General features: G+C 42.8%; 1 protein-coding gene and 1 long non-coding RNA gene across 2 annotated transcripts in view; one reads left to right on the top strand and one right to left on the bottom strand.

Annotated features, from left to right (window-relative positions):
- Positions 1-4,306: 4,306 nt before the first annotated feature.
- The window catches only part of NT5E (5'-nucleotidase ecto), a 45,181-nt gene continuing 25,129 nt past the window's right edge, over positions 4,307-24,358 (bottom strand). The window contains exons 4-9 of the mRNA XM_003897863.4: positions 13,642-13,839; positions 12,480-12,634; positions 10,393-10,498; positions 9,351-9,500; positions 7,833-8,033; positions 4,307-6,232 (exon numbers count right to left, since the gene is read on the bottom strand). Of these exons, the coding sequence (XP_003897912.1) occupies positions 6,069-6,232; positions 7,833-8,033; positions 9,351-9,500; positions 10,393-10,498; positions 12,480-12,634; positions 13,642-13,839 (974 nt within the window). The 3' untranslated portion in view covers positions 4,307-6,068. The remainder of the gene's footprint in view (positions 6,233-7,832; positions 8,034-9,350; positions 9,501-10,392; positions 10,499-12,479; positions 12,635-13,641; positions 13,840-24,358) is intronic.
- LOC116275328 lies at positions 6,231-10,606 on the top strand. Its single transcript, XR_004184339.1, has 2 exons — positions 6,231-7,201; positions 10,036-10,606. It is a non-coding gene; the product is annotated as an uncharacterized LOC116275328 (long non-coding RNA).

Raw genomic sequence — 24,358 nt, 5'->3', positions numbered from 1 at the left:
TGTATACTAAGACTTCTTGCCGTGGCATTTTAGCCATGCCTCACTTACCTTGCTGTCCATTTTCTAGGATAGCTTTCCAAGTTGCTTGATTTGGGGAGCAAGCTAATACCCTTCTGATAATGTCTGTGTTTACAGAATATATTTTTCTCCAACCAAGTATCCTAATGAATAATGAGCCTAGTATAATTTTCACTGTTGTAACTAATATGCCAGCCATGCTTGTCATGGATTAGAGTTAATTGTTTTTATATTCTAGCTAGCTTATTTGTTAACAGTGTCTTTCATGAAGTATTTAATTTAGGTTCTTAGAGGCCTCAGAGGCACTACTCACTAGAAATTTGAGATCCTCCCAATTTATTGTAAAACTCCAAAGCTCCTTCCTTGATTGCATTGGGTAAGAAAACAGGTTCCTTTTGCTGTATAGGAGCTAAAGGAGCTCAAAATGTCTTCGATTTTGTCAGGGGAAAAAACCCAAAAAACAAAAAAACACCATAAATTATAACCTCTCATTTACAAAGTATATGGGACATAGAGCTGCAGGTTGCCCCAGGGCTGCTGCAGCTGATTATGGAGTTGTACTGAGGACTGGCAATCAGTTGAATTGTATCCTCCAAAAAGATCTTGAAGTCCTGTGGCGGGACTTCCGTCCTAACCCCCCAGTAACTATGAATGTGATCTTACCTGGAAAGAGGTTTTTGTAGACAATTAAGATGAAGTCATTATAGAGCGAGCACTAATCCGGTATTATTGACAGCCTTATAAAAGGGAAATTTGGGCACAAATATAATCAAGTAAAAAAAGAAAAGGATGTAAAGACATGGAGAGAATACCATATATAAGCCAAGGATGCCTTAGGCTAGAGGCTACCTGGTGCTAGGAAAGAGGCATGGAACAGATTCTCTCCCACTGCCCTCAGAAGAAACCAACACTGCCAGCTTGACCACAGACTTCTAGCCTCCAGAAGTGTTAGATGATACATTTCTGTAATTTAAGCCAACCAGTTTGTGTACAGGAACCTTTGCCTAATCTTGGCAAGCAGCTATGGCTTCTTGCCAAACCAAACATCCATGGGACTACTTACTCACAGAGGTAGCAACTTCTTCTGAAGGACACCTATTAGCAGCCTAAACTTTCCTCTAAGAAACCCAGCCTACTCTTGTGGCAGACTGCTGAAGGCAGCTACTGCTGTGATCTGAATGTTTGTTTTCCCCCAAACTCTGAATGTTGAAACCTGATCATCAGTGTGATGATGTTGAAGTTTGGGCCTTTGGTAGGTGATTGTGTAATGAGGGTGCTGAATGGGATTAGTGCTTCCAATAAATGAGGCCCCAAAGTCACCTGCCCTCTTCCATCTTCTGGTGACACAGTCAGTTGGTGCCGTCTATGAATCAGGAGGCAGGCCCTCACCAGACACCAAATCTGCTAGTGCCTTGCTTTGGGATTCTGCAGCCTCCACAACTGTGAGAAATAAATTTTCTGTTGTTTATAAGCCACCCATTCTATTGTATTTTGCTATAGCAGCCTGATATCATTTGGCTGTATCCACACCCAAATCTCATATTGAATTGTAGCTCCTGTAATCCCCATGTGTCGTGGGAGGGACCCGGTGGGAGGTAATTGAATCATGGGAGTGGGTTTTTCCTGTGCTGTTCTTTGGATAGTGGAAGTCTCATGAGACCTGACGGTTAAATAAAAGGCAGTTCACCTGCACATGCTCTCTTGCCTGCTGGTATGTAAGATGTGCTTCTGCCCCTCCTTCACCTCCTGCCATGGTAGTGAGGCCTTCTCAGCCATTTGGAACTGTGGGTCCATTAAACCTCTTTTTCTTTATAAATTACTCAGTCTTGGTTATGTCTTTATTAGCACTGTTAGAATGGACTAATATAGTAAATTGGTACCAGTAGAGTGGGTTACTGCTATTAAGATCCCCGAAAATGTGGAAGTGACTTTGGAACTGGGTAACAGGCAGAGGTTGGAACAGTCTGGAGGGCTCAGAAGAAGACTGGAAGATACGGGAAAGTTTGGAGCTTTTTAGAAACTTGTTGAATGGTTTTGTCCAAAAAGTCCAGGCTGAGGAGGTCTCAGATGGAGATGAGGAACTTACTGGGAACTGGAGCAAAGGTTATTTTAGCTATGCTTTAGCAAAGAGACTGGTGGCATTTTGCCTCTGCCCTAAAGATCTGTGGAACTTTGGACTTGAGAGAGAAGATTTAGGTTATCTGATAAAAGAAATTTCTAGATGGCAAAGCATTCAGGAAGAAGCAGAACATAAAAGTTTGGAAGATTTGTGCTCACTTCAGCAGCACATATACAAAAAAAAAGTTGGAAGATGTGTAGCCTGATGACGCAATAGAAAAGAAAAACCCATTTTATGGGGGAAAATTCAGGCCTGCTGCTGAAATGCACATAAGTAAGGAGGAGCCAAATGCTGATCATCACCACAATGGGGAAAAGGTCTCCAGGGCAGGTGGGAGACCTTCATGGCAGCCCCTCCCATCACAGGCCCAGAGGCCTACAAGGAAAAATAGCTCCCTGGGCCAGGTCCAGGCACCCCCTGCTGTGTCCCGACTAGGGACTTGGTGCCCTGCATCCCAGCTGCTTTAGCTCCAACCGTGGCTAAAGGGGGCCAAGGTACAGCTTGGGCTATGCCTTCAGAGGGTGCAAACCCCAAGCCTTGGCAGCTTCCATGTGGTGTTGAGCCTGCAGGTGCACAGAAATCAAGAATTGAGATTTGGGAACCTCCTCCTAGATTTCAGAGGATGTATGGAAACACCTGGATGTCCAGGCAGAAGTTTACTGCAGGGGCAGGGCCCTCAGAGAGAGCCTCTGCTTGGGCAGTGCTGAATGGAAGTGTGGGGTTGGACCCCACACACAGAGTTCCCACTGGGGCACTGCCTAATGGAGCTGTGTGAAGAGGGCCCACTGGGGCACTGCCTAATGGAGCCATGAGAAGAGGAGCTGTGAGAAGGGGGCTGTGAGAATGGTAGATTCACCAACAGCTTGTACCATGTACCTGGAAAAGCCACAGGCACTCAACGCCAGTTCATGAAAGTAACTAGGAGGCCGGGAGTGGGGTGGGGGTGGCTATACCCTGAAAAGCCACAGGGACATAGCTGCTCAAGACTATGGGAACCCACCTCTTGCATCAGCATGACCTGGATGTGAGACATGGAGTCAAAGGAGGTCATTTTGTAGCTTTAAGATTTGACTGCCCTGCTGGATTTTGGACTTGTATGGGGCCTGTAGCCCCTTTGTTTTGGCCAATTTCTCCCATTTAGAATGGCTGTATTTACCCAATGCCTGTACTGCCATTGTATCTAGGAAATAACTAGCTTGCTTTTGATTTTACAGGCTCATAGGTGGAAGGGATTTGCCTTGTCTCAGATGAGACTTTGGACTGTGGGCTTTTGAGTTAATGTTGGAATGAGTTAAGACTTTGGGGAACTGTTGGGAAGGCATGATTGGTTTTGAAATGTGAGGACATGATATGTGGGAGGGGCCAGGGGCAGAATGATATGGTTTGGCTGTGTCCCCACCCAAATCTCATCTTGAATTATAGCTCCCATAATCCCCATGTGTCATGGGAGGGACCCGGTGTGAAGTAATTGAATCATGGGGGCAGATGTTTCCCATGCTGTTCTCTTGATAGTGAGATGGTTTCATAAAGGGCAGTTACCCTCCACGCACTCTCTTGCCTGCCTCCATGTAAGATGTGTCTTTGTTCCTTCTCTGCCTTCTGCCATGATTGTGAGGCCTTGCCAGCCATGTGGAACTGTAACTCCATTAAACCTCTTTTTCTTTATAAATTACCCAGTCTCAGGTATGTCTTTGTTAGCAGCATGAGAATGGACTAATAGCCCAAACAAAGACAGCTAACATGGTTTTTATGTGTCTGACTAATTGAGGTATAATGAAACCAACTCATTGTGTTATTAGTATACTTGAGGAAGATTCTTGGGCACACAGCCAGTACAGGTAAATTAAAATCCTCAACATTAACTTGGAAGTTTTTATTTGTAGGAATCAGTACTGGCCTCAAAACCATTTTTATATCAGATTCTGTATGTCAAAGCCACCAAATTTAGTAGTCTTCCTTAAAATACCACTCACTTTTCTCTCCTACTTAAAAATTGGATACATTTTTCTTCTCATTTTAGGGGTGTGAGGGGGGATGGAGGGTTATCAGATGGTAAGTGGCTTATGATCAAAAGAAATGATACCTGTGAAAATCTGTCAGAGTTTTCCTTCAGTCATATTGTCTTGAGTTGCAGGTGTTTGAATGAGAGAAGAAATAACTATCAAAGACTAAAGAGCATATCTTCAATTTTATTGTTGGAAATCTACAATTGCAAAGTGGTTCAAAGTCATTTCTTATACCACTGCACAATACACACACACATTTAGGGAACTTTAAAAAAGTTATTTAAAAAATTCTGATAAGATTTACCTTTTTTTACTGGCCAAGCATAAAAAGTAAACCCTAAATGTACCTTTCTCTAATTTTCCTTGTACAATCTTACTGACATTTTTTATAGCTAATCCATATATGCATAGAACCGAGGCTATTATTTTACTGCAACAACTTTTATTAAAAGGTTATGAGGTTTAAAAGTATGTTTTGTATCAAGAGTACTTAATATTTGTAAACACTAAGAAACAAACATACTCCCTATCCAAACCTCTAGCTGCCATTTGCACACTTTAAGGTGAAGCTTCCCGTTTCTTGAATTACTTAATGCAGAGCTGAGCAGGCTCATATTGTTCCACTCCCATCTTAAGTATTTGTTCTTTGGGCCTAAGTAATTTCATCAGCATGGGTATTTGCTGACCACCCACTCAGAGGAGTTCTCATATCTGGACTTAAGAATGATTTACAGTGACTGTTCAGATTTGGAGGCAGAGTGACTTCAAAAATGTATACCTCTTCCTAAAGTCATTTCTTCGAGAACTCTGGACATTCCATAACTAGGTGTGTGTGGTATGAATAGAATGAGTGCAGTGCTGGCATCTTGCTGGAGAGGGAAAGCTGCAGGTTTAGAATTATAGCTTATCTTAGAAGGTTCTTCTCATGATACCTTCATGTTAGGAAGAAGAAAGGGGACAGAGGCAGAGCTGATGGAATCTCATAAAATAACAGTTAATGCCATGTGTCGGGCACTTTGCTTAACAAAATACCTGTTTAACGTGTAAATTCTCTTTATCTCTTGCTCTTTTATAATATAAACAAGTCCTGGTGTCCTGTTTTTCCCTTTCCTTTCTCCCCGTCCTTTGACTGTCTTTTGCAGCCTCTGGCCTTTCTCATTATCTACTACAGCTTGCTACCTGACTCATCAAAGGCACATGGGTGTTGCAAGACAGAATGGTATCGTGTGTTTATATTATTAAACTTGCTATTACAACAGGAGCTAAAAAGTGAAAAAATAGACACAAGAAATAAAGCAGAAATTTGTCATCCATGAGCTTGGGGCTATTGATAATTATGAAGAGAGCAGATATTAAGTATCATTCTGAACAGTAACTTGATATAGTTGAGAGTGCTGGACTTGAGTTCAAAAGACCTAGGTTTAGGTCTTGGATCTGTCAGCATTAGCTGTGTGGCCAAGTCAACCCTTTCTGAGCTTCAGTTTTTTCATCTGATAGGTGGGAAAAACATCTCTCTTTCCTACCAAAAGCAAGTTGTGGATATCAAATGAGACAATGTACTTAAAACTCCTTGTGAATGATAAAATTTTATGTAAACATAAGCTTTTTGATGGATTAGAAGTGGATCTGAGGAAGAAAAATATGGTTTAAAATTGTTAGTACAATTTTATTAAAATTTGGACATATAAACTAAATATAGTTGGCTTTCTCCTTACAGGGCCCTATGTTAATTTTTTTTCTAACTCACTAGGTCGCTGACCCTGAGTAATCATGTCAGTCTGTTCATTTTATAATGCTCTAACCTTCAGCTTCTAGGAGCCTGTAAAGATGGTTTTTGCTGTCACAAAGCCAGGTCCTAAAAGGCAGATTTGAATCTCACTTGAAAAAATGCAGTTTCACACATTAAATGCAAGGAGAATTTTTGGCTATTGGTATAAAACAAAGATCACTGCACAAAATGAAAGAAATATTAAAGAAAAGCTTCCATGGCAATGACTTCCTGTGGAAAACTTGATCCGACCTTCAACTGCTGGGTAAATTACTTTCATTTTTGAGATATATGTAGAAACCACATTGATATCTTGATCACCTAGAAAAACATATACATTATTTTAACTACAGAAAAGGTAATTGTCAATCAATAGTAAGGTAGTCCTTTGTAATTATAAAAGGGAAGCTATTTCATAAGCAGGGGTAAAGTGTCACAGAAGACAGGAACGCTGGTGATCATAAGTACAAAGAATTTGATTGCTTTTTCATGCTCCCGATGTAAAATGTGTCTGTTGTTCAATATTGGGTAATTGGGGGAAGTAGAGTTGCCTCAGCTCTGAGATTACTAGAAAGAGGTCATTGACATCATAGCCTTTGAACCACTCCAGAACAAGGGTGGCTTCCTTTTGTTTGCCTCCCCAATAATTATTTTCACGTAATTGATGATGATGATGGGACTTAGGGGGGTTTCCTTTACCAAAGAGAGGAGAGGATAAATGCTAATTGCCTATAGCTACAACAAACCCATGGGGGACCCAACAGAATTTAATTTTAAAAATATCACTCCGGTACTTAAGAACCCTTCTCTCTTCAGTGATTTTCACCTCTGGGTATACACTAGAATCACTGAAAAAGAGTTTAGCCCCAATCCAATTAACTTGGAATCTCTTAAGAGATGCGGTTGAGCCATCGGTATTTAATTTAAAATGCTCCTGAAGTGATTCTAATGTATAACCAGTGTTGAGAACCCTTAGGTCCAGGGCTTCCTTATCCTTCTGCATGAGCTTCTCTTTCTAACATCCATCAGTCTAGGCTTGAGTGGTGGACAGCTGATGACTATCAACCTCTTTGTCTCATAGGGCTTTTACGCTTGCCCTTCCATCTTCTGTCACGGAAGGGACAGAAGAAGCCAGCACCTTCCCTCCCAGAAAGGGCTGCCTCCTTTGGTCTGGTCCTGCCCTCCACCCTCCTTGGAATAAGTAGCTAAAATGACAGGTCCAGCATGATAAGACTGAAGAAGATCCTGGTGGAACTTCCCAGAAATGCCAAGAAGCTACCTGTGTGTCTTGTAAGCATGCTGGTCTCTACCCTAGGAAGAGGAAGGGGAAGTGTGTTCTATGTCAGTGGTCTGTATGCACATAATGTGACTCAACAGGATTTCTAAAAGTGAGACTGGCATATAATGTCCCTCAATGCTGCCAGAAATACCAACTGACATCAAGTATGGTTATTCCTATGATTTGTACCACCAACCCACTGTGCTGAAAGGGAGGCGCTTACCCCATCCATTTCTACCTGACCGATTCACACAGAAAGCTTCTTCAAGAAAGAAAATTTAAATGATTGAATGTGATGGTTTTCCGTATTCTAAAATTCCAGAGGTGTGATTTTTCTGTAAATGCAAAACTCATTTATATTTCACAATTTAAATAGGTGCTTAGATGTAGTTAAAAGGATTTGAAAACATTTTTGATTTACAAATGGTTTCTCTCTGGGGTTGGATGAAGGCATGTTTGTGCTCGGGGAGTGACAGGGTACATATTCCTCTCTGCTGTGCTGTGCTGCTGCTTTCCAACAAGCAAAGCAGGAGGGAGTCAGCAAAACAGGGAGTCACTTTGCCCTCCTGGCACCACTAGTAGCTCCCCTTCGTGGCCCAATTTTGTTGTTCTTTAGAGAAAGGAAGAGACACTCATGCTTACCAGAGTCATGTCTTAATAATTCATCTTTTATCATCTGGAATCCATCTCCACCATTGGCCAGGAAGTTTGGGAGGATCACCTTATATATCTCATCCATTTTGAGAGGGTCATAACTGGGCACTCGACACTTGGTGCAAAGAACATCTAATTTGACTACTCTGTCTCCAGGTTTTCGGGAAAGATCATATACCACATGGATTCCTAGAAAAGAAATTAGTCTGTTTTCACCAGATCCAAAGGGAGATTTCTGTTTCCTAAGGAATTTTGGTCAAACTCTAGAATTGGGGCATGGGGCTGTGGTTTTTCCGTTGGTTTAAACTTGAGTGAAATTTTATCAAGAGAATTGTGACATTGCAGCTACCCTTTATCATGAGTCCTTCCAGGACATAGGAGGACCACTGGAAGGAAAACCAGCTTTGGACCAGAATGGGTAAAGGGTGACTCTACATGGAGAAACCACATCTTTTTCTGTTTTTCCCTTAAAATGCTGAATTGGCCTACTAAATTGATTCAATGGCCTTAGAAAGTGAAAAACAGATCAGAGGCACAGAGCATTTTACAATTTTGAAGACCATTAAATGGTAATCACTTGGGATTGGGTGACTTTCACAAGGCATAGAGCTATGCAGTGCTTTGCTAGAGCATCAGAAAACTGCTTTTCCCTCAACTCCCTTCTGGGAAAATGGAGGATGTTTGGGTTGCCCCATAGGCAGTAGGATAGGCCCCCACTGCCTTCTGTAGCCCTTCAATCTCAACAGCAATGTGTTCTGCAGAGGGAGAACTCAGCAAAGCAATTCTATCTATCAAGCGGGACCACAACCTAAGGTTAAAACAATGAAGCCAGATTATGGTTTCCAGGTAAACTAAGATTACTTTTAAAGGAGTAATTCACTGGACTGTGGAATTATTAACAAAAGTGTTTCAGAAGCCCTTTGCAATTTAGGAAACACTTATTTCCGTTCAACTTTCACTACAGCCCATGAGATAAACAGGAAAAGTTTTCTCCCTGTGCCCAGAGGGGTTGAGAACTTGCCCCAGGTCACAGTGGGACTAGAACCAGGCGTTAAGGTGTGTCTGTGCAGTAGGCTGCTCCTTCCAGGAATCATCCTGGTTAATACAGATTGGACAGCATTCCTTTAAATCTTGGCATAGTTCCAGGCAACGATGAGTAGAACAAAGGAGAGGACTTTTTTTTTTTTTTTTAAAGAATATTGAATGCTTAAATAACTAAGATTTTATTAGAAACTAGACCTCAAAGCAGCTGACCTGCTTAGAGGACCCATCTGATGTCCAAATCAGACTTGGCAAATACTGCTTATTGTCAGGGCTTTGGGGCTTTGACCCCAATCTAATCTCAGTGGCTCTGAGAGTCCACAGCCATTAAGGGATGAGGTATTGGTGTTGGAAAAATCTAAACCAACCTGACTACATGAATTTTGGTGAGGGGGAAGCTGAGCCAACCAGCAGGAAATCCCGTGTCACTTTGGATGGGCCAGCCCTACAGGATGGGTGACTTACCGCCCACCTGCAGGAACTCTCCAGTGGACTGGCCATAGCGGTGCACGCTGTGCTCAAAGGCCTTCTTCAGGGTGGAACCTTTTAACTGGACCAGGTCAAATGTACCTCCAAAGGGCAATACAGCAGCCAGGTTCTCCCAGGTAATTGTGCCTGAGGGTAGTCACAGATGAGGCAAGAAGGAAAATAGCTTGAGAAAATGCTAACACCATGACCAGTTTCCCTCAGCACTGGGGGAAGAAATGAAGGGGACATGGGGAGGCTTATAGAGCATCATCAGCTATGTCTAAGTGGTTCCTGACACTTAGGGAGGGAATGAGTTTAGGAGGCCTCTGACCCTGCACTCCACCACTGGGCAAGGTGGCAGGAGCTCACAAATGACTGTGTCTCAGAAGGTCACCATGCTCAGTCTTAGATCTGCTAGCTTGGGGCTGGATCTCCAGTAGTTTGTTTTGCATAGTTCAGTTCCTCCAGACAAACAGTGTGTCCCTGCAACCTGTCCCTGTTCTCTGACAATGGGATGCGTTTGGGGCCTTATACTGATAACCGATTGGTTTTCACAGTAAATCAGGGAGGACTACAAGGGTGTCTTATTTGTGTAGTTGATTTGTTTTGCCATATGATATAATCTTGGATATCTGTAAATATACTAAGGTAACATTTTAATCCACTGGTATGTCTTTTTCAGGACAGAAGACTGGTGATTTTTGTCTCTTTTCAGATGCCAAGGTGGAGACTGTTGATATTTTGCATAAATCAGAAACAACTAGTATAGCTTTGTAAATCAGAAATTCAGACCAAGCTTGAGTTCCACCAACAGCTGCAGCTTCTGTGTGTGAATACATGTAAGCTTGTATGTGTCCTTCGGGCTAGGTCTTAGACTTTAATAATGGCTAACCCTAACTTAAAGGAATGACATTCTGGTACATGGCTGGCAGCAGAGATGAACTGAGGCTGCACATGGGTGTGTTCAAGGCAAGAACCACAGCAGAAAAAGATCAGAGAGAAAACATGACACACTGAGGAGCTGGGCCTGGGAGCATACCATTGTTGCGCTCATCAATGGGCGACCGGATACCACCTCCATTTAAAATGCACATGGATACATGGTTCCAGAACATTTCATCAGCGTGTCTGAGATTGTTGTTAATCTGAAACAATAGCACAGATGTACACTAGTTACTCTGATTCTTCTTCCTTAGGATCAGCTCCAGGAATCTGGTTAGCTCTCCTGAGGAAATAAAGCTACTTTTCCCCTGCTACTGTGTTCCCAGGAATTTCTCAACTATAATTAGAATTAGTTTTACACTCCCAAAAATAAAAATACACTGTTACCAGTCCATGTCAAACTCTTAGTTCTCCCTCCTGAAACTCCCATACTGTCAGGCCAGGTGGCCTTAGCAAAATGGTCTCTCGGTTGTAGTCCTGGTGTCGGGACTGGGCCTCCCATGCATGTTGGCCCTCAGAGCCACTCCTGCACAGGCTTCTCCAGGGCAGGCCATGCCCTCTGCCTGATTCTGAGGGCTTGGCCTAGAGCCTGCTCAACACCAGATCTCATGCCAAATAGAACCTGGCCTCCATGTCCATGTCTCTAGCTGATTCCCAAGTTGGCAATTTTGGAAAGACAGGGACAGCCTTTTGAAACTGGGGAGAATCACATCCATTCTTTTATAAAATATATGTTTAGCTATTAGAAATAAAATGAATACATTCTCATTTAGGAGGAAAAAAAAAAAAAAAAGCCAGGCGTGGTGGCTCACACCTGTAATCCCAGCACTTTGGAAGGCTGAGGCAGGTGGATCACCTAAGGTCAGGAGTTCGAGACCAGCTAGCCAACATGGTGAAACCCCATCTCTACTAAAAATACAAAAATTAGCTGGGCATGGTAGTGGACACCTCTAATCCCAGCAAGTTGGGAGGCTGAAGCAGAAGAATTGCTTGAACCCGAGAGAAGGAGGTTGCAGTGAGCTGAGATCATATCACTGCACTCCAGCCTGGGCGACAGAGCAAGACTCTGTCTCAATAAATAAATAAATAAATAAATAAATAAATAAATAAATAGCAAAAGCTCTCCTTTGTTCTAGCCTCTTTAACAGAGGGATAAGCACTGCCAACAGCCTGGGTTGTTTCCCTTCAGACTTCTCTTAACATTTATATACCAGCTTCTCCTTAACTACTTCTCTGGCATTGACTGCATGATGCTGAGGAGACACCAGCAGTCTGGTCTTGGCATGAGCATGATTGTTGTCATTTACATGGCAAACATTTATTGAGTGCAGTTGTATCCTGGGCACTGGGCAATGCATGCCAAGCACTGACAGAAATGACTTCCCTGGGTCCAGGCTGTGATCCCGTGAAAGTGGTAGTCCGACATAGGAGACCTTGGCTCAGTAAGGCCCCCAGAGAGCTACCATGGCCATTCTGCCTGCAGACAAGTAGACAGGGGCTTGTTCTTCATAGGTGATCTTGCTCAGCCATGGGACTTATTATTACCATTAAAACTGTGTGTTGTCTTTCTGTGCCTGTGAAAGAAGTTCCTGTCACACAAGGCCAGGGTTCTCTGGAGTCAAGTGAACTGATAAGGGAAAAACAGTCTGGCCAAGTTGGATCCAAGCAGATATGCTTTTATCTATTATGTTGATATCTCCAGGGTAGCAGAGTTTGTGTATTTGCATCCTCTTACAAAAGGAAAGCAACATCCAAAATTCAGACATCTAAGAACACCTTAAAATAAAGGTTTTAGTTCTTGTAAAGCAGTATGTTGGTGGTTACCTGATCTTCTTCCAACACCTTAAGAAGGTACTGAGTATGAAGCTACAAACATCAGACCTTTGTTTAGGCACTAATGTTTTATATATTTTTCATATTTATTTAATTTTAGAGACAGAGTCTCGCTCTGTTGTCCAGGCTGGAGTGCAGTGGTGCAATTATAGCTCACTGCAGCCTCCTGGACTCAAGCCATCCTCCCACCTAAGCCTCCTGAGTAGCTGGGACTATAGGCACATGCCACCACCCTGGCCAAAAATGTTTTGAAATCCCTCATTCTGTAGCTATCAGTCTATCCCTTCTCACATCCTTCCTTCCTCTTCCCTCTTCCTTCCTAGCATATGTCCACTCCTGCAGATGACTTACCATAGCATCACAAATCAGGTTGCCCATGTTGCATTCTCTAAAGCGGCACGATTGAGAGGAGCCATCCAGATAGACAATTGTTTTCCCCAATTCCTGGGTAGAATAATTGTCCAATTTTATTCTCCATTTGTTAATGTCTGCTTTTATGCTTGGATCTAGAAGAAAGAAAAGAAGGTAGCCTACAATTAAAGCAAATCTCACACTGGGCTAAATTCTGGAAAAGGAATGAAACATCATCTATGTTACTTGCTGTGAGAACATATTTCTTTACCATATTTGTGTGCATTTTGGTTTTGACCATGAAATTTCCTTAGAAACTTCATTTTGTTTCCTGGTAATAAGACCTGGAATGCATCTTAATTTAAGAATATGCTGAACATCTACCAACTCACCACAGCTGTATGAGCTACCCATTGGCCCACCTGGGACAGCGTTAGTGGTGGTGGTAGGAGCTCTGAAAGGCCCAGGGGCAGTTATAAAGGGCCTGCTGAGGTGCAGCTGGGCTATCGCTGTCAGCGTCGTCCTGGGCCCCTTTCCCATCTGGCTACTGAGAGGCTTGTGTTGTGACTACAGGCTCCCCTGGGTGCTATGCACCTCACCTTCCTGATGTGATCATAGTCAACAGAAAAGGGAAGGTGAGAAACAAGCACAGAAGTGTGTTCTGGATACATACGAAAATCAATGATAGAAAAATGTACTTTTATTCTGAGACGCAGACATAAAAATAAGGTACTCCCTCATTTGATAAAGAAACTGATGCCCATGAGATTGGGCAACTTGCCCAAGGCACACTGCCTCTAGTTGGGGGGCCAGGACTTGAGCTCTGCTCTGCCCAATTTGAACCCCTTTACTTCAGTTATCATCTCTCCTGTAAACACAAGCTGAGAGTGGCTTTTGCATGTCAGGATCAAGATTTTAAAAGGCAGAGGAAGCAGTGATGCATGTAATCTGATGCTGAGAAGACTTGAAGAAGCAAGTGGGGCTTTTGGCATTTGGGTGTGTTTTAAATCTATCCATGAAGAGGGCAAACTCAAGGAAGAAGATAAATTCTTCAACAGTATTATAGTCTTTTCCTGAAACATTAAAGGAAAGAATGAGAAGGACAAAAATATCCGCTATCTAAATTTTAGATTGGTGGAACATTCCCCTGAACTTCACTTACCTTCAGGAATGCTGCTGTTTAGAAGAATGGGATTTCCATGGGAAGAGATGACGTTTCCTCTTTCATCAAACTCGATCTTCAGATAGCCTAGGTATTTGCCAAAAGCATAGGCCTGGACTACAGGAACCTTCCGCCCATCATCAGAAGTGACTATGAATGGGTACTTCCCAGCAGGCACCTCTTTGGAAGGTGGATTGCCTGAAATAAAAGAGCCACAGCTGATCAAGTCAGCCCTTGTACATACATGGCTGGCTGTAGGCCAGCAGGCCACTGGCTGGATGACAGAGTTTTAAACTGATGATTCGCCATCTGTTGTTCTACATAGCTAGTCTTTCAGAGCCCTGTCTGGGCATTTGCCCATTTCCGAATGCCCTTTTGGTATATGAATCCTACCATTCTCAACTCAGCAAGCTCTTCCTCAGACTCGGGCATTGTGCCTGTGCTGTGGGGCACACAAAGATGAAACACTGTTAAGAGTATCCTCCAGGCTCACTGTGGCTCCATTCTCACTAGCCAGGTGGATTAGCCAAGCCACTTTACCATACTGTACTTCAGTTTCCTTGCCTATAAAGTGGGAGAAATTCATTTGAAATGAAATCCATTTTAAACAATCCCTATTTTACAGGGCCGTTGAGAGGATTAAATATCTAAACTCCCTAGCTGGGTGCCTGGCATATTGTAGGTGCTCAATAAATATACAATAAGAGTGCATTTTTTTCCCTTATAAGGAAATAGCAATCTCTAGAAACCCCAGACATATACTTCAGAGCTTAAAATCTTTAGTAGAAGATGCAGAGATGACAAAGAGCTGTTTTTGGGATTTGCTGCTAAATTTTGCATCCCTTCAGGTGTCTTTTAGAAGAGCCACATTCACCCTGAGGGCCAACCAGCATGCACACTTCTGACCCCAGCCAGCCATCACACTGGTCAGGTTCTGCAGGCCTCTGTCTCAAAGGGGAGATGTGGGAGCTGCTCATCACCCAGAGGCTAGAAGGCCCACCACTGCCTGGAGTAGTGGAGAGTATGCAGGAGGGTGGAGAGTGTCACCATACAGGGAGCAGGCAGCCCAGCCTTTAATCACTTGGCACATTTAAGTTCCTTAACTGTAGACATGCTTCAGGAACTCTGTGGCTTACATCTTACCTCCAGGGAGACTATGGCACAGTTCAGCTGTTTCAAATTAGAGACTATGGGATGGATTCAGTTGACCACATTACTGTTTCTATCATCTCCCTCTTCATACCCATGGCTAGTCATTCCTATTAGATATTCACAGAGGGTCCAGAGAACTTCAGCAAATGTTGATTACACACAAGGACCTGTTATGAGAATCAGCCATGAGTCAGGCCCTGGGCTTAATCTCATTTAGTCCTCCAAGCTTCCCATGGGACAGGTCCTCTATTATCTGTACACTGCAGACAAGAAAATTGATTGTCCTAGACAGAGTACCCAAGGTCACACAGCTGGTACGTGATGAGGGTTCGGAGGAGGCAGACTGAAAACCCAGGCTGTGAGGTATTGGAGCTTACGTTTTCTCCACTACCCACAAGCCTACCATGTATTTTTTTTTTTTTCCTAAAGTCTGCAAGCTGGTTGTGAAAGCCCACTTACCAAATCAAATGCAAACCCAGGATTTGCATCTTTGTGTTCCAAGCTCTTTCTGGGCTTCTCTTTTCACATAAGACAAGCTGGGTAATATGTTATGAAGAACCCAATCCTGCCATGCTCCTGTGCCAAGAGCGGCCCCCCTTTCAGCTCAATAACCACAGGGCAGAAGCACTGCAAATACTAATGCTTCACAAGCAGGAAATAGTTGTTGCCAATATTAACGTCCAGTTTTCTTGCTCTCACTGGGAAAAAAAAGAATAAGGTCTTGGAACTTTACTTTTACAGAAGCACCCAACTTGAGATCCAGTGAAAGCCTTTGTTCCATCTCCATCTCTAGTGGATGTAGATGTTGTCTGTGACAGTGGCAGATAACGTGATGCATGGAAGACCAGCATGGAAGGTTAACATCCTACTCAGCCTCATTCTGCTCTGTGCTGGTCCTCCTTTGGGCAAGCCTGGTGCCTGGTCTTTACTTCAGGGGACCAGGTGGTTATGGCAGCCTCTGTCAGTTCGTCCTCTGATCATAGATGCTTGGGACTGTGCAGTTCCCCAAATGTCCACAAGGTGGCGGAGAACAACCCGCCCAGGGAGAGAAGGCACTAGTTGCAGGTATCAGGAGTCTGTCAGTTTCCTGGAAACCCAAGAGCTAGGAAAGCCTGATCTTTTTTGGCCTTTATCTTTCTGCCTTTCGTAGAAATATCTGAGCTTAGAAAGAATGTAAAAGTTAGGAATCCAGTAAGCCGGTTAGATGCCTCAGCATGCACTCTGCAAATAGGAGCCAGCAATCTCTGCTCCAGAAAACATTCATTCATTTGGAAAGACCTTCATGATCCTTTTGTCATTGGCATATTAAATGGGCTTAATCAGGAACAAGGAGCAAGGAAGATGCTAACCATGCAGCTGGTCTGGTTTGGCTAATCTCTGCCTCCTCCACAGCTGAGCTCTTTCTGCTCCCCTTCAACTCAGCAATCCCAGGAAACCACTGACACAGAAACCAGTCCAGGGTTTCACATTTTCTACGCCATTCCGTGCTGTTCAGCTGAAGATATTCGTGCCCAGAATATTTTTTCCACAAAGAGCTACACATCTGTCTTTAGAAACCTGACTTGTCATCTTGGTAGGAAGGAAGATGTTCACCAGAACTCTGTTCCAGTCATCTAGCTGAGAATTCATCCAGGAAGCAAATCCAAAAGGGATGTGGAGTTGTGGACTGACATCTGGAGTTTATAAAGGCTTCATTTCTCAGCATGGTGTGGGTGCTTGAAAGAGCCTCAAAGGACTCTGTCCTGGGAGCCAAGGAATGTGGTGAACCTAAGTGTGGGTCTGGACAATTGCCCTCCTGGTGTCACATGGTAATAAACAGAAGGGCCAGGGAGCAGCCTTTTCTTTCTCTTTCTCTCTCTCTTTTTTTTCTTTCTTCCACCTTCCCTCCCTCCCTCTTTTCCTTTTCTCCCTCCTCCCTTCCTCTTTTTTCTCTCTTCCTTTTCTTTCTTTCAACAGGGTCTCATTCTGTTGCCAGGCTAGAGTTCAGTGGTCTCCAATTCCTGGGCTCAAGCAATCCTCTCGCCTTGGCCTCCAAAAGTGTTGGGTTTATAGGCATGAGCCACCCACCTGGCCTGATGTGGTTTTCAATGGACTGAAGTATAGAATGTTGTAAGGCAGTCATGCTATGATTTTAACACAAGAACTGGTTTAAGAATTCCTGAACTGGGACCACATAAGGGGACTGGATAAAAAGGATTGATTATTAGGTTATTTAACATGATTGCTTCTAAGGGACTTGACTCTTTTAAATTACTTGGAAGTGCACCCTCCAAACATAAATATGATCGTGCACTTCCTGGTTTTAGATATTTCAAAAACATTAACAGTTTTAACATGAATATCCTAACCTATAAGACCTACATCATGTGGCCCTATCGCACCAGCTTCATCTAGAACATTCAGCCTGCCCTTCAGCATTCTTAGCCTCTTCCCATTCCTAGATCACACCCATGTGCCCAGGAACCTTATGGGGTAAAGAGCTTCTGAAGCCAGAGGGCTACATGTGAATTAGCTACATCTTTTTACTTCTTGTTTATTCATCTGTAAAGTGGAAAAAAAGTAAAAGCACCTATCTTACAGAGTTATTGTGGGGATTAAGGAAGTTAATGCAGCAAGTGAAGCCTGACTCGACTGAAGGGAAATTCTTAATAAAGATTAACAATGATTATTGACCAAGCTAACTCCTGGACATCTTTCTGATCTTGGCCGTAATGTTAGTCCATTAGGGAAACACTCACTGATGATCCTCTAGACTTGGCCAAGTCCTCCTTTTATAGGCTCTCACAGCATCTTGTACTTTTCCTTTTATACCATGCTTTGTAATTATATATAATATGATTTATTTGCATAATTATGTATTTTTAAAAAATCAGATCAGGGTCAGTATCTCTTTCAAGACATTTAGTTCTATGAGGGCAGAGGCAGCTGTGTCTCTAGGATTTGTCTAGCATGTGGTAGGTGCTAGATAGATGTTTGTTGAATGACAACTTAAGGAGTTTAGCAATCACTTTTCTATGGATCATACATGGTTAAGATGCTTTCCCTGTGGTGGAATCATGTAGAAGCCAGCGATGCCTGAGTGCCAGCCCTCTACCCCAGGTTCCCTCAATTCAATGTCCTCAACTATGTAGCTGGGTGGCAGCTAGTGAAGAGGAACCTGAACTGGGAGTTGGGATACAGGAGAATGGGTTTTGCTACTAGCTCAGTTTCAGTCTGGTTTCTGGACTATGGGAGAGACATTTAGTCCCTGGGGCCTAATTTTATTTTCTAAATTTGTAAAACAAAAGATTTGATTAGTGGTTTAAATTAGTAGTTTTTTGTTTTTAAGCTATTAGTATCTTTAACACACAAGAAATCGTTTGTGGCAAGGCAAGCCGATAAAGCAGGAAAGCTGAGTTCCTCAGGCTGCACCCTGGTAGAGCTGGAACCCAGGACTAGGTTCCTGCCACCAGAGCCCCTCAGAGCACAGCACAGAGACTGCTGGCCTAGAAGTCCCCTGCACCCAGTCCCTCCAGCTCTCCAGTCAGGCCCAGCTGCTGTCTCTGCTTCTGCTAGTCTAGGAGCACCTTCAGGTGAACAGGACAGAGCGTGCTCTCTAGTCATCACAGCCCATTCAAGAGGTGTCCAGCAACCAGAGGAGCAACCACTGTCTCTTCAGTCATCTCTATACCAAACCATGATGCACAAGCTGTCATGTCAACTTTAGGGAATTTGAGGGGTCAGGTACTGTTATCTATGCCCAGTCTATGTCACTCTGCACATGCTTCGATTTACTGCTCAAATTCTTTCCTCTGGCCTTTCAGTGATGACCCAGGAAGTCTAAAAGAGATTATGCATCTTCCGGTAGTATCCAGAGTGGGCACAAAGCCCTCATGAAATCCAATCCAGGCTATCTGCTCATACCCAAGCCTGACAGGCTAGGCAAAGCAGGGAACCCTGTAGGTAGGGTACAGTTCACCACACATTTCGTCACTCGTTCAACAGATCTTCACAGAGCTCCAGTGAGTGCCCATTGTTTTGGATCTCCACTGCCTAGCAGGGCCAGGCCCATGGTCTGGTGCGTCATCTTTTGGAATGGCTGCTCCATGAATATGGAGTAGGGAAAGTGAGCAAATCCTTAGCTTTCTGCTAGTCTCTTCTCTTCACATGGAATCTGGCCATCTCCATGGCTCAGCATCATTCCAGATACTAGGATTCCCATTCACTTCTTCCATTATAAAACAGGCTTCTATACAACAATGTTTAAAAATAAGAAAACAAAAATTATTGAAACACAGCTACCTTCTGGTTCTATCATTATGGCCTGTAAAAATGCAGTGGCCAAAAGAATGGGGTGGAGAGAGAGATTAATTTTCATTTTGGCATGCCCGTGTAGTTCCATTTACTAACGGTGTTCTTTTCAGAAGTAACAACTTTGTGTCTTGAGGTTAAAAAGGAGGTAACTGTGACCATACATTGATATAGTCCTGATATATAAGCATTTGGCCAGAGGTCTTCCTACAGTGGTTGTCAGCTGCTGTGTGAAAGGCTGTGTGTAGTTGGTGAGTGGTCTGAATGAACAGTTCCCTTGAGTCATTCCTTCCCATCATGCTGGTGTGCAATGCAGTGTGGAGTACTTCAGATAAAGCTTAGAACCTGGAGGTCATCTGGAATGGATGGCCAAAGCTCTGGTTCCAAATCATGACAGAGTACTTGGAGAGTGTCTTACAGATGAGCAGTCACGAATTCCTAGACATAAATGTTTCTTGGCCTGGGGGAAACATATACTGAGGACAAGAGAAATGAGTGAAGAATACCTACGCTGCTTGGGTTAAACCACTGAATTCCTGGTTTTTTATCTTCTAAAAGTAAGAAGATACATTTAGTCATTTGTGAATTTAGCTTAGATTCTCAAATTTAGGATATCTTTTTTTTTATTTAACAAAAATATGTATTACAGTTCAAGTTTAGGACTAGTGGCTAATTTTATAGGGTTTAGAGGGACTTTAAAAATTTGTTATAAAAGTAAAACTAGCATCACAGAATATTTGGCAAATGCAGAAGAAAAAAATTATTCATAGTCCTTCCGCCTTATGACTAATATAATTTCTGTGAATTAATATGTATGAGAAGCAAGGAGGGGGAAATTGGTGTCGGAATATGTTTTAAGGAGAAACCATTTTGTTCAGTGAAATACCTGTATTAGAATTCTTCAGATAGGATATATCCTACTGGTTTCTATTTCTCTAGCTCTCTCTTTCTCTCTCTCAATACTATATATAGAGAGAGATAATACATGAGCAAAACTGGGCCCTAGAACATAGTAGGTCTAAGATAAATATGTTGGTTTTCTAATATTCTCTCTCTCTATATATATATAAAATATATATTTAACAGATCAAATATGTCTATTATAGACATATTTATATATTCTGTTCATATATTATCTCACTTAATCCCCACAACTCTCTAAGGTAGCCATATCACTGTCACCATTTCAAAAAAAGAAAGCTGATGCTCAGAGTGGTTGAGTAACTTGTCCAAAGTCAGACAGCTAGTGGTGGCTGAGCCTGAGAGGAAACCAGTTCTTAGAGTTTAAAGCACTTTCCAAAACCCCATGCCACTTCCAGTGAAAGTTGGAGAAATTATATCCTTTGCAGAAGACCATCAAGCAGCAAAGTTAAGGAAACACAAACTTCAGTCCTGGTAAGAGATTCGTACCTATGAGTAGGCTTAAGACTTCACAGTAGCTGGCCATCACCTTTCCTTATAATTCAACCTTGCCAAATGACCTTGGACTGCCATTTGTTCTGTAGTCATTCTTTTTAGATTTTGGTTTTGGATAGTCTCACTTCATCTTGGAAAGCAGTTTCCTGAGATAGCTAAAATGGATCAGTGTTATGTGGCTGCAAAAATTACAAACCAGAAGGTTCTGGCTTTGCTCTGTAAAGGAAGCAGGTGCTCAGGCTGGGCCATGGCCAGAAGTTTACTGAAAGGACCCAAGAGGGTGACCACCAGTACAAGTAAGTCCTTGTGCTTACCACATTCAAAAAGACCAGGAAAGCAAAGTCCTTTTTTTTTTTTTTTTTTTTTTTTTGAGACAAGGTCTCTCTCTGTCACCCAGGCTGGAGTGCAGTGGCATAATCACAGCTCACTGCAGCCTCAAAATCCTGGGTTCAAGTGACGCTCCTGCCTCAGCCTCCCAAAGCACTGGAATTGCAAACACTGGGATTGCCAACATGCCCAGCCACACTCAGTCACGAAATTATCTCTGACGCTACCACCCACACCTCTGCCCCTTCGCTGATTCTCCCCCATCACTTAATAAACACAGATGTCAGCAGTTCTTATCAAATGCCCAAAGGACATGGTTCCTTGTCGATGAGTGTTTCCCTGTCTTGTGAATGTTGTAAGTAATAACATTGTTTTCTTGTTCTAAAAGGCAAGATTATCTAAACTGCAAGGATGAAAATTAATGGAGAGATGAATAATGATTGTAAACACCAACAACAGTCTTCCACCCTCTTTACTTATTCTTATTACAACAGGGATGCATCCATCCCATCAGACTATGCACCAGCCTGATGGCAGCATAAAGAAAACGCAGCAGGTGCTTGTCATCTGTCTTAGTTATAATTACACTATAGGCTCCATTTGTTTTAAGAGCAAAATTCTGTGGTCATTAAAATTATTTCTTTAGATACATGAAAAGTTTTGAATTTTATATTCAATATGTGTGCCTAAATCCAGAAGCAATGGAAATTAGATAATTTTAAAAAACCTGATCAATCAAATAAAGAAATCTTACTTTTTAAAGAAGTTGCACTTGTTAACATCCATTTAACAGTACTGGACACCTGCCTTCCAGTGTCAGCCTCGACACAGTCAAGGGTATAATGGACACTTCCAGGCTAGCAAGGAGAGAAGCGAAGCCTGCTGGACTGGGAGGGAAAGACTAATTCAAAAGACTTGAGGTTTCATAAGGTTGAAGGTGAGCTCTAAAAAACTAAGGGAGTGAGAAAGCTTTATGGATAGGAGGCCTGTGATAAGAGAGTTGGAGAGTGGAGGCAGGGAAATATTAGGTAGAAAAGGGTGGGGTCCCTGGCAATGGCTCCACCCTCAAGCCTGGACCCATGGCCCAAAGTGAGAACTTTATATCCCCATTTTTCTGTCCGAATGTTGCCTTTTCCAAATCACCCTGACCTGCCCTGTCCCCCATCCTGTCCTCATAAAAACCCCAGGCTTCACTGGCAGTGAAACGGCAGAGAAGGAGATAAGAGAAGGAGATAAGAGAAGAAGCAGCTTGACATTGGTGAAAAGCAGCTTGACTTCAGAGGGATGGCTTGACGGTAGGACCTTGGAGAAGAGTTCAGCCAGGGATGGCCTAGCCAGGAGGAGACAACTTCCCACACCATACCCTTTCCAGTTCCCCATCCCACTGAGAGCCATTTTCATCATCAATACAATTCTCCACATTCACTATCTTCAATTTGTTCTTGCAAGCTGATTCTTCCTGGATGCTGAACAAGAGTTCAGGATACAGAGGGCTGTCACACTTAACTGTTAAACACTTAAACTGTCCACAGACAGCAAAGCTAAAAGGGCACACTGTAACACACGCCCTCTGGGGCTCCAGGGGTCACAGATACTCACTTAGATGCTGCCGCAGGGCTACACAGAGTTCTACTCCTGCCAGCACCCAGAAGCACTTGTCCCAGCCTCTGCACCCGCTCACCTACGTGCTCTCCCTCCCGTGAGGAGTTGAGAGCTGCAGGATGAGTAAACAAGACAGCCCTTTCATGAGTCCCACGAAGGGGTCAAGGGAACGATCCCATTTCAGTTTTGGACATGGAGAAATTGCGGAGATAATCAAGTCTCGGCCTGTGGCCCCAGAAGTGAAGTTGCTGAAATGGAGTGGAGCTGTCAGTCACTGGGTTGAGGAGATCAAGGGACTCTGAACTTTGGGTATCGGATCAACTACCCACATGGATACTCTGCCAGGTGAAGGCAGGAGCTGGAGTGGAGAAGAAGATAGGAAATTGGGTACTAAATTCTCAGTGATGCGGGACATTGCTTGGAGGTGATTAGATGAGAGTGATAAGGGGGATAGATGGTCTGAGCCTCAAAGGAGTTAGAGGAATAAAGTTCATATCAGTAGCCTAACAACAGTATAAGGTATTCTACCAAATTTTTTTTATTTCCCCAAATCCTGAAAAGTAAGCTTTCAGGCTGTATGTATGGATGACTTTCTATATAACAGGATGTTAGAATGGGAAGGATGACAGAATTAACGATTCGAATCCCTTTACCTGGAGGCTATGGAAACTGGTGCTTATATTCACCCAAGGCCACAGCTAGCCAGATTGATTTGCAGAATCCAAAACTCAGTTAAAATATTGGGAGGCAAAGAGAGAAACAGCATCTTTGGAGTCCCTTCAAGGACAGCACAGAGAATAGAGTGCCCTGGTGTACCTGCTGCAGGCACTTTTTACTCCTTTTTTCTCTGAAGGAAGTAACATGGACTAGTTAGTGACTCTAGGATTTAACTTCTTTAGAGAAAGCATTTGCATTTTAGCTCTTATCTTTGTAGCTTTATCATTTTGTAAGCCTCCTAGAGGGAAGTTCACTTCTCTTCACTCTGATGTTAGACTGGTCAGCCAGTGCTAGGGTTACCTGTATATGCACGGTAGTTGGAAAGGAAAGAAACTGGAATAACTTTCAACATTTGGGAGGGATCCATTCATGCACTGTTTTAGTCATGCCTTATTTGAAGCTGAGTTTTAAAAAAATATGAGCAAGCTACAATGCAATAAAATTAATGTAATGGGTGGTAACCAGCATTTAAAAAATCAAATAACAGAACAGAAAATATGAGGGTGCAATCCACGAGCTTTGGAAAGGTTTACTTCCATGTGTGTTTCTATATTGGATATGGTGTGTGCAGAAATGGTTCTCAGTAAGATTTAAAATTCCAAGGGATGTATTATTTTAACTGTATTTTTATTAACTAATCATATTTACCATATTCATTATTTTAATGTCATTCTAATTTCATAAAATTATTCAGCAGAGTTGTTTTCTTAAGGCCAGGAAAGTTTATTTAAACAGGCAAACATGCCTCATCCCTATTGTGTCCTGGAATTACCTTTAATGTTTTTGTTGTTGCTGTTGTTGAAACAGGGTTTCACTCTGTCATTCAGACTGGAGTTCAGTGGAGCAATCATAGCTCATTGCATCCTCAACCTCCCAGATTCAAGCAATTCTCCCACCTCGACCTCCTGAGTAGGTGGGACTACAGGCGTATACCCCCACACTTGGCTAATTTTTTAAATTTTTTTTTGTAGATATGAGGTCTCCCTATCTTGCCCAGGCTGGTCTCGAACTCCTGGGCTCAAGCAATTCTTCTGCTTCAGCCTCCCAAAATTCTGGGATTGTAGGCATGAGCTGCTGTGCCTAGCCACCTTTAATTGTTATGTTCACTCATCAAAACGATGAGTATGAAAGTGGAGATTTTCATCAGAACAAGTTTAATCTTGGTAAGCAATCATGAAATGTGAAGTAAATGACTAAGTCTTGGTTATCTCAG

The sequence above is a fragment of the Papio anubis genome, chromosome 6 (assembly GCF_008728515.1).
Source record: "Papio anubis isolate 15944 chromosome 6, Panubis1.0, whole genome shotgun sequence".
NCBI lineage: Eukaryota > Metazoa > Chordata > Mammalia > Primates > Cercopithecidae > Papio > Papio anubis.
This window is presented reverse-complemented; position numbering and strand designations above follow the sequence as displayed.